We start from the raw sequence: 13,848 nt of genomic DNA, 5'->3' as shown, positions 1-13,848 counted from the left end.
AGAAATACATTTTATTGTACTTGTGCACGTGACATTAAAACTTGAAATTTATAAATGGGCAGCCAGTTTAGCCCTGACAAAAACGCCAGTCAACCTTAAATGAATTATGACTTAATACTACACGTCTACAAGAAAATGTTTTGGGTTTTATCTAGGCTGACACTTATTTGACTCCAGACATTATTAAAAAAATTATAACGTGTTTTACCTGATATGTAATAGGACTATACTATCTTAAAACCTGTTTGGGATAGGGGGCAGTATTTTCACGGCCGGATAAAAAACGTACCCGATTTAATCTGGTTACTACTCCTGCCCGGAAACTAGAATATGCATATAATTAGTAGATTTGGATGGAAAACACTCTACAGTTTCAAAAACTGTTTGAATGGTGTCTGTGAGTATAACAGAACTCATATGGCAGGCCAAAACCTGAGAAGATTCTATACAGGAAGATCCCTGTCTGACAATTTGTTCTCCTTCTAGGGCATCTATCAAAAAACAGCATCTCTGCTGTAACGTGACATTTTCTAAGGCTTTCATTGGCTCTCAGAAGGCGCCAGAAAGTGGAATGAGAGCTCTCCAGTCTCTGGGCGAAAAACAGCAGGAGTTTTTGTGAGTGGTCCTGCTGAGAACAATGACACTGGAGCGCGCGTGCACGAGACGACTCCATTTTTTTCTTTCAGTGTTTGAACGAATACAACGTCGCCCGGTTGGAATATTATCGCTATTTTACAAGAAAAATAGCATAAAAATGTATTTTAAACAGCGTTTGACATGCTTCAAAGTACGGTAATGGAATATTTTGAAATTCTTTGTCACGAAATGCGCCGGCGCGTCACCCTTTGGATAGTGACTTGAACGCATGAACAAAACGGAGCTATTTGGATATAACTATGGATTATTTCGAACCAAAACAACATTTGTTGTTGAAGTAGAAGTCCTGGGAGTGCATTCTGACGAAGAACAGCAAAGGTAATCCAATTTTTCTTACAGTAAATCTGAGTTTGGTGAGGGCCAAACTTGGTGGGTGTCAAATTAGCTAGCCGTGATGGCCGGGCTATGTACTCAGAATATTGCAAAATGTGCTTTCACCGCTAGCGGAACGTCTGTCCCCAACAGGTTAAAGTGTCCAGTGTTTCCAGATTTCTATGAAATATGACCTATAATTAATTACAATATGAGTGAAATAGTTTTCCTTCTAAACGTATTATGTTAAAAAGCAGCTTTTCTATGTTGAAATGGGGTGGGCGTACCCCAATAACAGAATTGTGTGGGCGTATACTGGTCATTAAAAATATTCAAGCTCATCCTCCTCAAAAGGATGACATCATCCTCTATGAGGCAATAGCAAGCATTTCTGAAACATCTTTTTGAGATACAAGTTTGAGGTGAGGATTTTGATGTTTATTTTCCTCCAATTTATGCTTTGGACACAAATACAGGTACAGGATGAGTCAACAACATTATTTGGGTATGAGTTAACAGAATATGATGAGAAAAGTTAGATTTTCAATGGACAGTTACTTTAAGACAGTTTAGGATGTTAAACAGAGACACTGCCAAACAAGTCTAGTGTCTAGTAAATTAGATATTTATAGGAAATGGACATGGTGATCTAAGACATCCACAATCTAAAGATAAAAGGCTGTCTAGTATCTAGAATCACACATCTCATTTAGGTGGCATTGGTTTACATGATATTAAAATCAAACAAGTTAGAAATATACTTTGATATCAAATTACACTATTACATCTGGTAAAAATACTTATCTAGTTAAACTGCTTTTTACTACATATTCCAATGTAGTAATTTGTAAAACTGACAAATGTTGAGTCATAGCTGACAGAAGAAAACACTGAGAAACAGCTAGTGAATAATTACGTAATGTAGTCATGCAGTCTGCAAATCCAAATATTCTATTTTATTATAATATCTGAGTTTCATGAGTTTCTCCTCCCTATCTGTATAAGGGAGACAAAAACGGAAATAATTCGGCTTCAAACAAGGGAAAAAAACGTGAACAATCACGGTCGCAAAAGTTAAATTCGTTCAGTTTGGTCCATCCTGCTGTCAAAACCGTTACATATAATGTTTGCTGGGAATCACACTCTACTTTACGTGAGACAATTGCTTGCTTTTGCTCTATGAAGTCAACATCAATGAAAATGTATTAAAGAAAAATGTAATAACTCACCTCTTACACAAAGTAGAGACATGGCAAGAGTTTCTTTGACAATTCCTCTAGTTCAAAAATGCGCTCGGCACGGTAACATTACAAACAACGCCTCACATCACTTTTTAAATTCTTCGCAGAATTTCCAGAGTTAGAGGTGGGCTTGAGATGCTGGAAATGGAAACATAAAATGTTCGGCAGTGAGCAATAGCCCCTGCCAAAGGCACGCCATGAAAAAATTCATTAGACTAACCTGACAGCCCCACGATAAGAGGGCGGTGCCGAAATACTCTGTAATGACATCTAGCCCATCCATTGAGGGAGCATAATCTCTGAAAAGGGCGGACCATACAGAAGGTTCTGACCAATCGATGAAGAGAGACTGAAAACCACAGTTTAGGGAACAGGTGGTGACGCAGACTCCTAGATAGTGTCCTGCGCTGTAGTTTTTTTGGTTTGTAATTTTTTTATCTAGAGAGCAATTAGGATTAAGTGCCTTGCTCAAAACCTGGAGTTTTTTTTGTCCGCTACATTGCCAGTTGGTCTTCTTTGGTTACCAGCATTTACAATCAGATTCAGATCCCTTGAAACGTTTTAGAATTGTTTCCTTGGAATTACAACATGTTGCCATGACAGAAAGCTTTTGCATGTAGACCTATATTAAAACATATATGAATAACCTATCACAGAAAAATGTAATTCCATTGCAAATTCAATCAATAGCATTACTATTTTTGTCTACACAAGCAGCACAATTCTGATATTTTTTTTGACTTGTTGGTCTTTTGATTAATCACATCAGATCTTTCACATCAGATATTTTTCAGAATTGGGCTGCCTGTGTAAATGCAGCCTTAGAGTCTAACTGATGCCTCCACACATTGACTCTGTACTGGTACGCCCTGTATATATTCTCGTTATTGTTATTTTACTGCTGGTCTTTAATTATTTGTTACTTTTATTTATTTATTTTTGGTATTTTGCTTAAAACTACATTGTTGGTTAAGGGCTTGTAAGTAAGCAATTCACTGTAAGGTCTACATCTGGTGTACTCGGCACATGTGATAAATAACATTTGATTTGAAATAGTACTGGTAGTTGAAAAAAGTAATTTATGCTTGATTTTTTCAAGACATTTGATTTTCTACATAGATATAAATGGATAGAATCAGCACCATTTCTGTTATTCAGTGAAATGTGTCGAGCAAGCATATGATAGACAACAACCCATGCTGAAAGAATAATGAAATAGCTATAAACTACTAAGGATTGGAGTAATTTTGATTATGTCACGAGTAAATTCTACAATATCACTGATACATTCTGTTAGACCTTTATTGTCCATTGACATGGAAATTATGAACTATTGTATACTGAACAAAAATAGAAATGCAACAATTTCACTAAGTTACAATTAATATAAGGAAATCAGTCAATTGAAATAATTTCATTAGGCCCTAATCTATGGATTTCACTGGGGAGCCAGGCCCAGTTAATCAGAATGAGTTTTTCCCCACAAAAGGGCTTTATTACAGACAGCTGTCCGGGTGGCTGGTCTGACGATCCCACAGATGAAGAAGCCGGATTTGGAGGCTCTGTGCTGGCGTGTTTATACGTGGTCTGCGGTTGTGAGGCCAGTTGGACATACTGCCAAATTCTATAAAACGACATTGGAGGCAGTTTATGCTAGAGAAATGAACATGAAATTATCTGGCAACAGCTCTGGTGGACATTCCTGCAGTCAGCATGCTAATTGCGCGCTCCCTCAAAACTTGAGATATGTGGCATTGTGTTGTGTGACAAAACCGCACATTTTAGAGTGGCCTTTTATTGTCCCCAGCACAAGGTGCACCTGTATAATGATCATGCTGTTTAATCAGCTACTTGATATGCCATACCTGTCAGGTGGAAGGATTATCATGGCAAAGGAGAAATGCTCACTAATGGGAATGTAATTTGAGACAACATTTGAGACAAATAAGCTTTTTGTGTATGGAACATTTCTGGGATCTTTCATTTCAGCTCATGAAACATGGGACCAACACTTTACATGTTGCATTTATATTTCTGTTCAGTATATTATACCCTTACATTAAAATACATACTTTACATCCCTAGGTGGCCAACACCTTTTCATTGTTGAGTCTGAATGATGTCATTATACCTAATGCAACCATTAGGATCACCTACAGCTTTGGTTGGGGTGGTTCATATAATTGGTGATATTGTAGCAGCTGTGGCAGAACAGCAAGAGTGGGGGCTAGTTTGACATCGCAGGCAACTGGCGCCTGACTGATCTATAAATCACCTTACATCATAAATAACTACTCATTTGTAGATCAGTCAGTCACCATTTACCCACGATGCTCTCGAACACTGCCTAGGACATGAACCCATACCCAGCATTCTGGACTAGTCCCTAATATATTTATTAGCACCAGAAATGGTTTAGAAAATCTGTAAGTGGCCTGGCTGGTACTAGTCGACAAAATATCCCTAACTCAACAGCTCCTCCCTGAGGCTTCTATGTGTAACATGCATACTGTGGTGGAAATCATGATAAAGGATTTTTTTTTTTACTGAGATCATTTTAATTTTCAGTGACTGACTTTTGTATGCATATTTACTATAATGAACAATATGGAAAAAGAAAGATATGAAATCCCTGCTGTGTACACTTCCAAATCATTCAAACCGATAATTTCCCCAAGATTTATTATAATGAGATGTTACAATCTTCCCTAAAGCCAGTCACAAATCCTTTAATAGTGACAGCATCATCATAAAATTGTACATGGAAGTATTTTGGTTAGGATAGTGTATTGTCATTGTATATATATACACACATTTCCTATGTTATGTCAAACCTTCCTCATTCACAGATGACCCTTTCGATCTGGTATTGATGTGAAATAAAACATTGCACTTCCATAATGTATTTTGATCTGAGGTAATTTTTGAAACTTTTTTGGTTATTACATGATTCCATATGTGTTATTTCATAGTTTTGATGTCTTCACTACTAATCTACAATGTAGAAAATAAAGAAAAACCCATGAATGAGTAGGTGTGTCAAAACTTTTGACTGGTACTATATATTCAAATCTGACCTTTGATCCCTTCTCTGCTTGCTCTGAACCAGGGAGGATCTTAATGTCAGGGCACAAGCTCTCACTTACATGAACTAAAACATTCATGACACTATGAAATGAAAACATATGAAGGACAAATAATTGGACATGAAGAAGACAGGAGATAATCATTGCAACAGTACATCACTTAAAATAGATCATATCCTATTACCCGGGAGCATGAAGGAGCTAATTCAGAACGCCCTAAACCAGTCTAGCAGTTTACTATCATACCTACCATTGCAGTCCTTTGATCTGTTGATGCAAGAGAAGAGTATCAATACGACAGCTCGTGGATTTGCAATTGGAACGTGTGTACGTACTGTGTACAATACCACTCATTCAAAATAAAACAATGTGTAAGTGACATGTATCGTCTCAAATGGGTTGATGTTTGCAGGCTGTTAAGCATTCCCAAAGTTTTTACATTCTTATCCTGTCCTTCTGTTTCTATGTCCTGCAGCGTGTCCTTTGGGCCAGATATTAGAGGTGTGTAACAGGCACTCGTGGTTGTCTGGCACGGCTTCTGGTTCTGTGCCTGACTCTGAGTGGTCTTGACATCATTCACTACTGGGCTGGTGGTGCAGCGTCCTCACTCTTCTCCATCACCCACTCTGGGGTCACTGGGGTCACACGTTCTATCTTTTTTGAGCTCTGCTTGGCCAGGCTGCCATAAATAGCCATAGCCTAAAGAGAAGGGAAAAATAGAGACTGTTACTGTTCTGAAATAGGAAGAAGAGCGACAGACAGGGGTGTGTTGAAAGGGAGGGACAGGGAAGATGGCCTGTGCAATCACATATAATGAAATAGCTTAAGAAACGGAGACAGACCTGTGTGACCATGCCACTGATGTCACCAGAGTTGGAGGGCAGCAGGATGGTGTTGGACTCTTTGGCCAGCTTGGAGAAAGCTGAGACGTACTGCTCAGCCACACTGAGGGAGGCTGCCGCGTTTCCATTCTGTCCAAAACACAATGACAGTTGGGTCAAGTGCCATTTAGACACAATACATCAACATGTACACACTTACATGCACACGATGAAGCCATCACAGCTACTTTACCTGCTCAGCTAGAGCATCTGACAACAGCCGGATAGCCTTAGCCTTGGCCTCTGCTTTGGCTAAGACAGCATTGGCCTCACCTAGGTGAAGATAAAGATAAGAGTCCTTCATCAGAAATGGTGACAGAGACTAGAGTCCTGTCCAGGGGGTGTACTTGTACATCAAGCTTCCTCACATTACAGAAACATTTGTCATTTACCCAGAGTGACTTAGTCAATGCATTCAACTAAGTTTGATGAAGCGAAAGAGAAGCCGTTCTCAGACAGGGCTTAGTTGTCCATCTTTACAACAGAACAATGGTCCAACTTCCACACCATCATCAGTAGTTAACAAAGGCCTTAAGTCACATAGATACAGTGCATTCGGAAAGAATTCAGACCCCTTGACTTTTTCCACATTTGTTACATTACAGCCTTATTCTAAAATTGATTAAATACCCCATAATGACAGAGAAAAAAGTTTTTTAGAAATCTTTGCAAATGTATAAAAAAAATTATGAAATATCACATTTACATAAGTATTCAGAACCTTAACTCAGTACTTTGTTGAAGCACCTTTGGCAGCAATTACAGACTCGACTCTTCTTGAGTATGACGCTACAAGCTTGGCACACCTGTATTTTGAGAGTTTCTCCCATTCTTCTCTGCAGATCTTCTCAAGCTCTGTCAGGTTGGAAGGGGAGAGTCACTGCACAGCTCTTTTCAGGTCTCTCCAGAGATGTTCGATCGGGTTCAAGTCCGGGCTCTGGCTGGGCCACTCAAGGAAGCCACTCCTGTGTTGTCTTGGCTGTGTGCTTAGGGTCGTTGTTCTATTGGAAGGTGAACCTTCGCCCCAGTCTGAGGTCTTGAGCACTCTGGAGCAGTTTTTCATCAAGGCTCTCTCTGTACTTTGCTCTGTTCAGCTTTCCCTCGATCCTGACTAGTCTCCCAGTCCCTGCCGCTGAAAAACATCCCCACAGCATGATGCTGCCACTACCATGCTTCAACGTAGGGATGATGCCAGGTTTCCTCCAGATGTGACGCTTGGCATTCAGGCCAAAGAGTTCAATCTTGGTTTCATCAGACCAGAGAATCTTGTTTCTCATGGTCAGAGTCCTTTATGTGCCTTTTTGAAAACTCCAAGCGGGCTGTCATGTGCCTTTTACCGAGGAGTGGCCACTCTACCATAAAGGCCTGATTGGTGGAGTGCTGCTGAGATGGTTGTCCTTCTGGAAGGTACTCCCATCTCCACCTAGGAACTCTGGAGCTCTGTCAGAGTGACCATTGGGTTCTTGGTCACCTCCCTGACCAAGGCCCTTTCCCCCCCCAATTGCTCAGTTTGGCCAGTCCGCCGGGCTCTAGGAAGAGTGTTGGTGGTTCAAAACTTCTTCCATTTAAGAATGGAGGCCCCTGCGTTCTTGGGGACCTTCTATGCTGCAAATAGTTTTTGGTACCCTTCCCCAGATCTGTGCTTTGACACAATTCTGTCTAGGAACTCTACAGACAATTCCTTCAACCTCATGGCTTGGTTTTTTGTCAACTGTGGGACCTTATATAGACAGGTATGTGCCTTTCCAAATCATGTCCAATCAATTGAATTTACCACAGGTGGACTCCAATCAAGTTGTAGAAACATCTCAAGTATGATCAGTGGAAACAGGATGACCCTGAGCTCAATATCGAGTCTCATAGCAAAGGGTCTGAATACTTAAGTAAATAAGGTTTCTGTTTTTTATTTGTTATACATTTTCAAAAATGTCTACAAACCTGTTTTCGCTTCGTCATTATGGGAAATTGTGTTGATGGGTTCTGACTACTAAAATTGAAAAAAAAATTAAAAAAATAAAATCACAGAGAGAGAGGGGAATGTAGAACGCTTACATTCTGTCAGAATATGTTACTGTTGGACATCAGGGATCCTATGGGGAGGAGTAAGGAATTTGGGGCCGAGGTCAGGTCAGAGGAAGAACAGATATCCCTAAGGTTCTGGATAGCAACAGAGATGTATTGGTGAATGTGAATATGTTTGTCATATGCAGCTGTATGACACAGTGGGTGAATAAACTTGGTTTGAGCTTTACTAAGTGTCCATGAGTTTTTTTACTCTGTTTATTTGGAACCTAACAGTGTATAGATTGACATTTTTTTATATAATCTATTTTATAATAAGGCTGTAACGTATCAAAATGTGGAAAAAGTCAAGTGGTCTGAATACTTTCTGAATGCACATCGACCTACCAGCTGCATTGTTGATCTGTTCAGCTTTCTGTCCTTCCGAGGCCAGGATCTGAGCTTGCTTGCGACCCTCAGCAACATTGATGGCTGCTTCCTTGTGCCCTTCCGACTCCAGCACAGTGGCTCTCTTCTTACGCTCTGCCTCCACCTACACAATGAAAGGCAGTCAGAAAGAGTGTACAGATGTTCTATTTTAATTTGACCAGTTTCTCACAGCAGGAAAATAATCCTGTAGCAACAGGAAATGTGAATTATTATGTGGATTATAATTAATGGACATTTTTGTGGGGGTAGATCTTTTTTCGTTAGGGCAAATCAAGTCTGAAATTTGAAAGTTTAAAATTAAGTTGTCCTTCAGCAATTAAAAAAAAAAAAACAAATGTGCTGATGAAAAGCGATATCCCAAGCATAAATACAGTAAAGTACACACACTAAAATAGTAATAAAATAGGTTTTGAGCAAAATAGTGTTCTATATTGCTCCTCTATTGTTACTCAAGAAACGGGGAGGCCGATGACATCATGAATCCCTATCTGACCAACTCCTTGTATGCCGTACTTCTTGAAGTTTGCAGTTGTCTAAAAAACAAAAGCCCCCATTGTGCTGTGTCATGATTTACCTGGACCACCTATTGAGATGTGATAAATGAGCTGAAAAGGAGACTCGAGTAGGACTTCAAAATACACTACAAGTTTGCATTTTCTGCAACAGAGTGATCAAATTAAGAGAGTACATCTGTACACATACAAAACTGATAGGCTAAGATAAGCTCATGTTCAGCGATAGTTTAAGGTTGAAGATGTCTCCCAGTTTGTTGGCAGCAGGGCCAGCCCCTCTCACCTGCATCTGCATGGACTCTTTGACCCGAGGTGGAACATGTATATCCTTGATTTCATAACGAAGGCAACGGATTCCCCAATCATCTGATGCCTGGTTTATGGAGTGGACTATGTTGGTATTTAGGGTCTCTCTTTCCTGAAGAAAGAAAGATATAAAACAATAAGGTAATGAGGTAAATAAATACAAATTCACTCTGAAACACAATTTTGAGTCTCACCCTGAATACTTTGTCCAGGGTCAGTTTTCCTAACTCTGAGCGCATGGTGGTCTGAGCAAGTTGGGTGACAGCATACTCTGGGTCCTCAACTCCATAGCTGGCCTGGAAGGAAGTACATTTTGTTATCAACATCTAAAAACAAAGAAAAAACTTTCAATGAACAATAACATCAAGACATCATGGTTTTCACCAACCTACCTTAAAAGGATCCAATATCCTAAGATAGAGGACTCCATCTATCTGTAGTGTCACATTATCTGTGGATGTAATCAGACATCAGTTAATCCAGGGCTGAGGACCAACTGATCACCTTGCAGTGAAAATGACAGTGACAAACAGTGATGTCACTCACCTAAAGAGACCGCAGACTGCTCTGGGACATCAATAACAATCTCTTTAAGACTTTGAACATAACGAATTTTGTCCAGGATTGGGATAAGGAAATTCAAGCCCTACAGAATATACAAAAGAGGACAAGATGCATAAAAAGGATCAATTTGATATATATATATATATATTCAGGATTTATACTGTGATATACTGTGACAATATAATTAAGGGTGTAGATCACTGGCTAATTGCAAATCAATGGATAAGTTACCGGCTCCAAGATGCGATGGAAGCGGCCCATCCTTTCCACAACCCAGGATTCTTGTTGTGGTACAAACAGAACCACAGTGTTCATGGGTAGACTGGATACCCATCGCTGCTGGGCTTGTGTCGCCCACAACACTGGCACTGTCCTCTGGGAATGCTGGAGGGAAACAATAACAAACACCATCAGAGTGACACATTGTTGCATCATGATCAGAAGGTTACTCCATGAGAGTTGGAACTTGAAAAGCTACATAATGATGGAGCTTGAAACTTCAGTGATTAGCTATGACCCTAAACATGATAGAAATTAGATATCTAAATAATTATTCATTCCTTGCTTGTTATTCACCGGTAGTTTCTAGCTAGCTGGCTATGGTATCTACTCGTACTCTTTCTGGTTTCAATGCTAGCTAAACATGATGGATATGAGTTGAATACCCAGGGCGCGTTCAGGACGCAACGTTTTGGAACATTCAGATACAAATATGCTATGTAGAACAAACATGCCTCTCTGACATGTTGAATAAGGAATAACGTCAGCTCTATTAATTCATGAAACGGAGGGCTGAGCACGCCCCCATCCACATCGACTGGGCTGTAGTGCAGCAGGTCGAGAGCTTCAAGTTCATCGTTGCCCACATCACTAAGGAATTATCATGGTTCACACACACTAACACAGTCATGAAGAGGCCACGACAATGCTTCTTCCCCCTCAGGAGGCTGAAAAGATTTTGCATGTTCCCTCAGATCCTCAAAAAAAATACGAGAGCTGCATCATTGAGAGCATTTTGACTGGCTGCATCCCCGCTTGGTATGGCAAATGCTTGACAGCCACCACAAGGCGCTACAGAGGGTAGGTCATATGGCCCAGTATATCACAGAAAATGGTACCGATGCACCAAGTCTGGAACCAACAGGACCCTGAACAGTTTCTACCACCAAGCCATAAAACTGCTATATAGGTAGTTCGGATAGCTATTGGTTAACTATCTGCTTTGATCCTTTTTCCACTAAAAGCCAATTTATGCTTAATACGAAAATGTGGTTGGAGGTTCCGTGTGGAAGGTGTGACGCAATTGTGAAGCTTCCAGAATAATGCTGAGGCCAAATTGAGCTCCTTACCCCATCGCGAAGCGCCTCCCAAATTTTGTAACAATGTGGCGGGCTCCATATAGCTCCGCAGTGACCCGATTGGTTGACGGTAGGTGGAGGTGCTATATAAACACACACTCACATCCTTGACAACAGCTCTGCTCAACAGCTCTGCACTGCTCCGTGAAGCAGTATGAATGCCCAGACTTCTGCAGAGGCTGTGTCACCGTAAACGCTGTAGGCCAATACAGACGTCGGATTGACCACCTGTGTGTAAACTAAAGATGGACGACACAAACGTGTTGTCGCTGCTAAAATACTGTTGGCTGCAACTGTGTTAAAACCAGTTAAAACAGTGTACAGCAGTGACGGTCGGTGCCTTTTGAGGACAATTTTTTTAGTTTATGTTGAGGGAAGGCAATTTCTTTTTCATGAGCATTGACTTATTTCTATTACAGCATGACTGTCATTCATATTCCAGTCACCCAGTTCAATGTAACATAGATAGGTTTAGGCTACTACATGATACTCACATTTTCCCTATACCCACGATGAGGTTGCTACAACCTAGCCTATGAACGGAAGTGACACAATGTAGGTGTACACAGGTCGAGAGAAAGATTTGAGGTGACAGACAGTGACACATTCAATACTGCCTTGCACACTCTTGCCTGCATCTAGCTGATCTAAGGTGTAATCATTAGTACAACAGTTGTAAACAAGTTTCTATTGGACAAATGCAGGTATGTTTATCCCTGTTTCATTCCGTTTGCTTCTGTTTAAGAAACGTTATTCAACAGAATCAGCTGAATAAATACTCCCCTAATCACACAAAAACAGTTAACTTTCCAAGCCATATACAAACAGCTCGTTGCATTCCATCTTGCATCTACACACTCTCCTCCTCTGAACCTTTTCCCTTCCCTTGTGGACTTCAATGCACAACACATCAGCTGTCTGTGACCAGGTGAAAAAACCTTTCCAAGCCAAACCTTCATATCATAACCGCTACACACAGGCTACATCCTTGTCACCATATAAGATAAAGTAACGTCATAGTCAACATAGCTACTAGAACTAAGGTGTTAGTAAACCCACTACAATCATGCAGTACAGTCAGTAAGCAGTTTAGCAGTTTCACCAGTTGGCCCTGGTGGCAATAAATTAGTAAAACCAAAAGCTTACCTTGACTTAGAAGTGATCCACTGTTGGATAGTCATAGCCAGCTAGCTAACATAGCATCCCTCTATTTGAGCTGGGTGTTTGAGTAAGCTAAACTCGATTGCTGCATTTGCTTTTTTAAATGAAATATAGCTTTCTCTCTTTCATTTTTGAAGAAAATAATTGGTTCAAAATTGTTGTCTATCTCTCTGAGTCAACTGCTCAACACATTTTATGCACGGCAGTGCTAGCTAGGTGTAGTTTATGCTTTCAGTACTATATTCATTCTCTGATCCTTTGATAGGGTGGACAACATGTCAGTTCATGCTGCAAGAGCTCTGGAGGACATCCTCTGGAAGTTGTCATAATTACTGTGTAAGTCAATCGAAGGGGGTGAGAACCACGAGCCTCAGTTTTGTATTGAAGTCAACGTACGGAAGCTAGCTGTCCTCCGGCTACACCATGGTGCTACCCTACAGAGGGCTGTTTTTTTTATACTTTTTTTTCATTTGACCTTCATTTAACCAGGTAAACTAGTTGAGAACAAGTTCTCATTTACAACTATGTTAAGGCTACTGTAGACCTTCATTGCAAAACATTGTCTATTAATCAATTATTTGGTGACATGTGAATAGATTTTGTATAGTTGTATCTAAAAAGGATACATTTTTAAACGTTTAAATATTTGTATGAAATTCACTGATGTGGATGGTCCTCCGCTACCTCCTCTGGTGCACAGCAAGTGTGTATTTTGAATTTCTGAAATGATTTTGATATATGAAAGTAGATGGATTGATGTTTCTAGAACCGTACTGCAATTGAGAATCGATTCGTATTTAAATAGAGTATTTGGCTGTTTTGGATTCCAGAGCCAATTTGTCCTTTAATCAGAACATGTAGTGGCTCCTTTGGTCTAATATCGGGCTAGATGCTAACTAACTGCATTGAAATACCCTGCATTTTACCTTTAAAACGGCACCACCGGTCCGGCACAATGTTTGGAGCATTTTCTTAATGTAATTGTTGGCTGATATGTATGTGGTTTAGTTTAAAATAAAAATGAATATCCTCTCTTGTGTGACACTCGGCCGACCCAGGAAACGAAAGTTACACCATTGAAGTGGTGCACTGGTTAAACACGTCCCTTGTTGATAAGGGAAACGGAACTCTGGCGATTATCTGTCCAGGTGATGCGTAATTTACTGCAAAAAAATACATTATTATAACTTTAAAACATATACATTGTGAATGTTTAATAAGTTCAACACTTTCTGATGTCTTTAAGCATGGTTGTGTAGGCCTTGACAACAACCTGAGTCCAAATTTCCCCCACTTTCCATATGTTGTAGTCATTGATT

General features: G+C 40.1%; 2 protein-coding genes across 2 annotated transcripts in view; both read right to left on the bottom strand.

Moving 5' to 3' along the window:
- Positions 1–2,424, bottom strand: part of LOC106563215 (protein unc-13 homolog B) — a 126,003-nt gene extending 123,579 nt beyond the window's left edge. The window contains exon 1 of the mRNA XM_045690006.2: positions 2,199–2,424. Within this exon, the coding sequence (XP_045545962.1) occupies positions 2,199–2,220 (22 nt within the window). The 5' untranslated portion in view covers positions 2,221–2,424. The remainder of the gene's footprint in view (positions 1–2,198) is intronic.
- A 3,151-nt stretch (positions 2,425–5,575) lies between these two features.
- Positions 5,576–13,644, bottom strand: LOC106563216 (stomatin-like protein 2, mitochondrial). Its single transcript, XM_014128572.3, has 10 exons — positions 13,456–13,644; positions 10,242–10,394; positions 9,993–10,092; positions 9,839–9,897; positions 9,641–9,742; positions 9,424–9,558; positions 8,587–8,731; positions 6,371–6,450; positions 6,139–6,267; positions 5,576–5,995 (listed from the first exon to the last, which is right to left on the bottom strand). The coding sequence occupies exons 1-10, from the start codon at positions 13,495–13,497 to the stop codon at positions 5,876–5,878; spliced, it is 1,065 nt and encodes a 354-aa protein (XP_013984047.1). The 5' UTR covers positions 13,498–13,644; the 3' UTR covers positions 5,576–5,875.
- Between the last annotated feature and the right edge of the window lie 204 nt (positions 13,645–13,848).

The sequence above is a fragment of the Salmo salar genome, chromosome 11 (genome assembly GCF_965601325.2).
Source record: "Salmo salar chromosome 11, fSalSal1, whole genome shotgun sequence".
Taxonomy (NCBI): domain Eukaryota; kingdom Metazoa; phylum Chordata; class Actinopteri; order Salmoniformes; family Salmonidae; genus Salmo; species Salmo salar.
Note: the sequence above shows the minus strand (reverse complement) of the source record. Positions and strands in the feature narration are given on the sequence as shown.

Coding starts and splice junctions, on each gene's coding strand:
- LOC106563216 (XM_014128572.3), bottom strand. CDS start 13,497: ATGCTCCAAACATTGTGCCGGACCGGTGGTGCCGTTTTAAAG. Junction 9,898..9,992: donor GCAGTCTGCGGTCTCTTTAG/GTGAGTGACATC, acceptor TTACATCCACAG/ATAATGTGACACTACAGATA. Junction 6,451..8,586: donor ACAGATCAACAATGCAGCTG/GTAGGTCGATGT, acceptor ATCTTCACCTAG/GTGAGGCCAATGCTGTCTTA.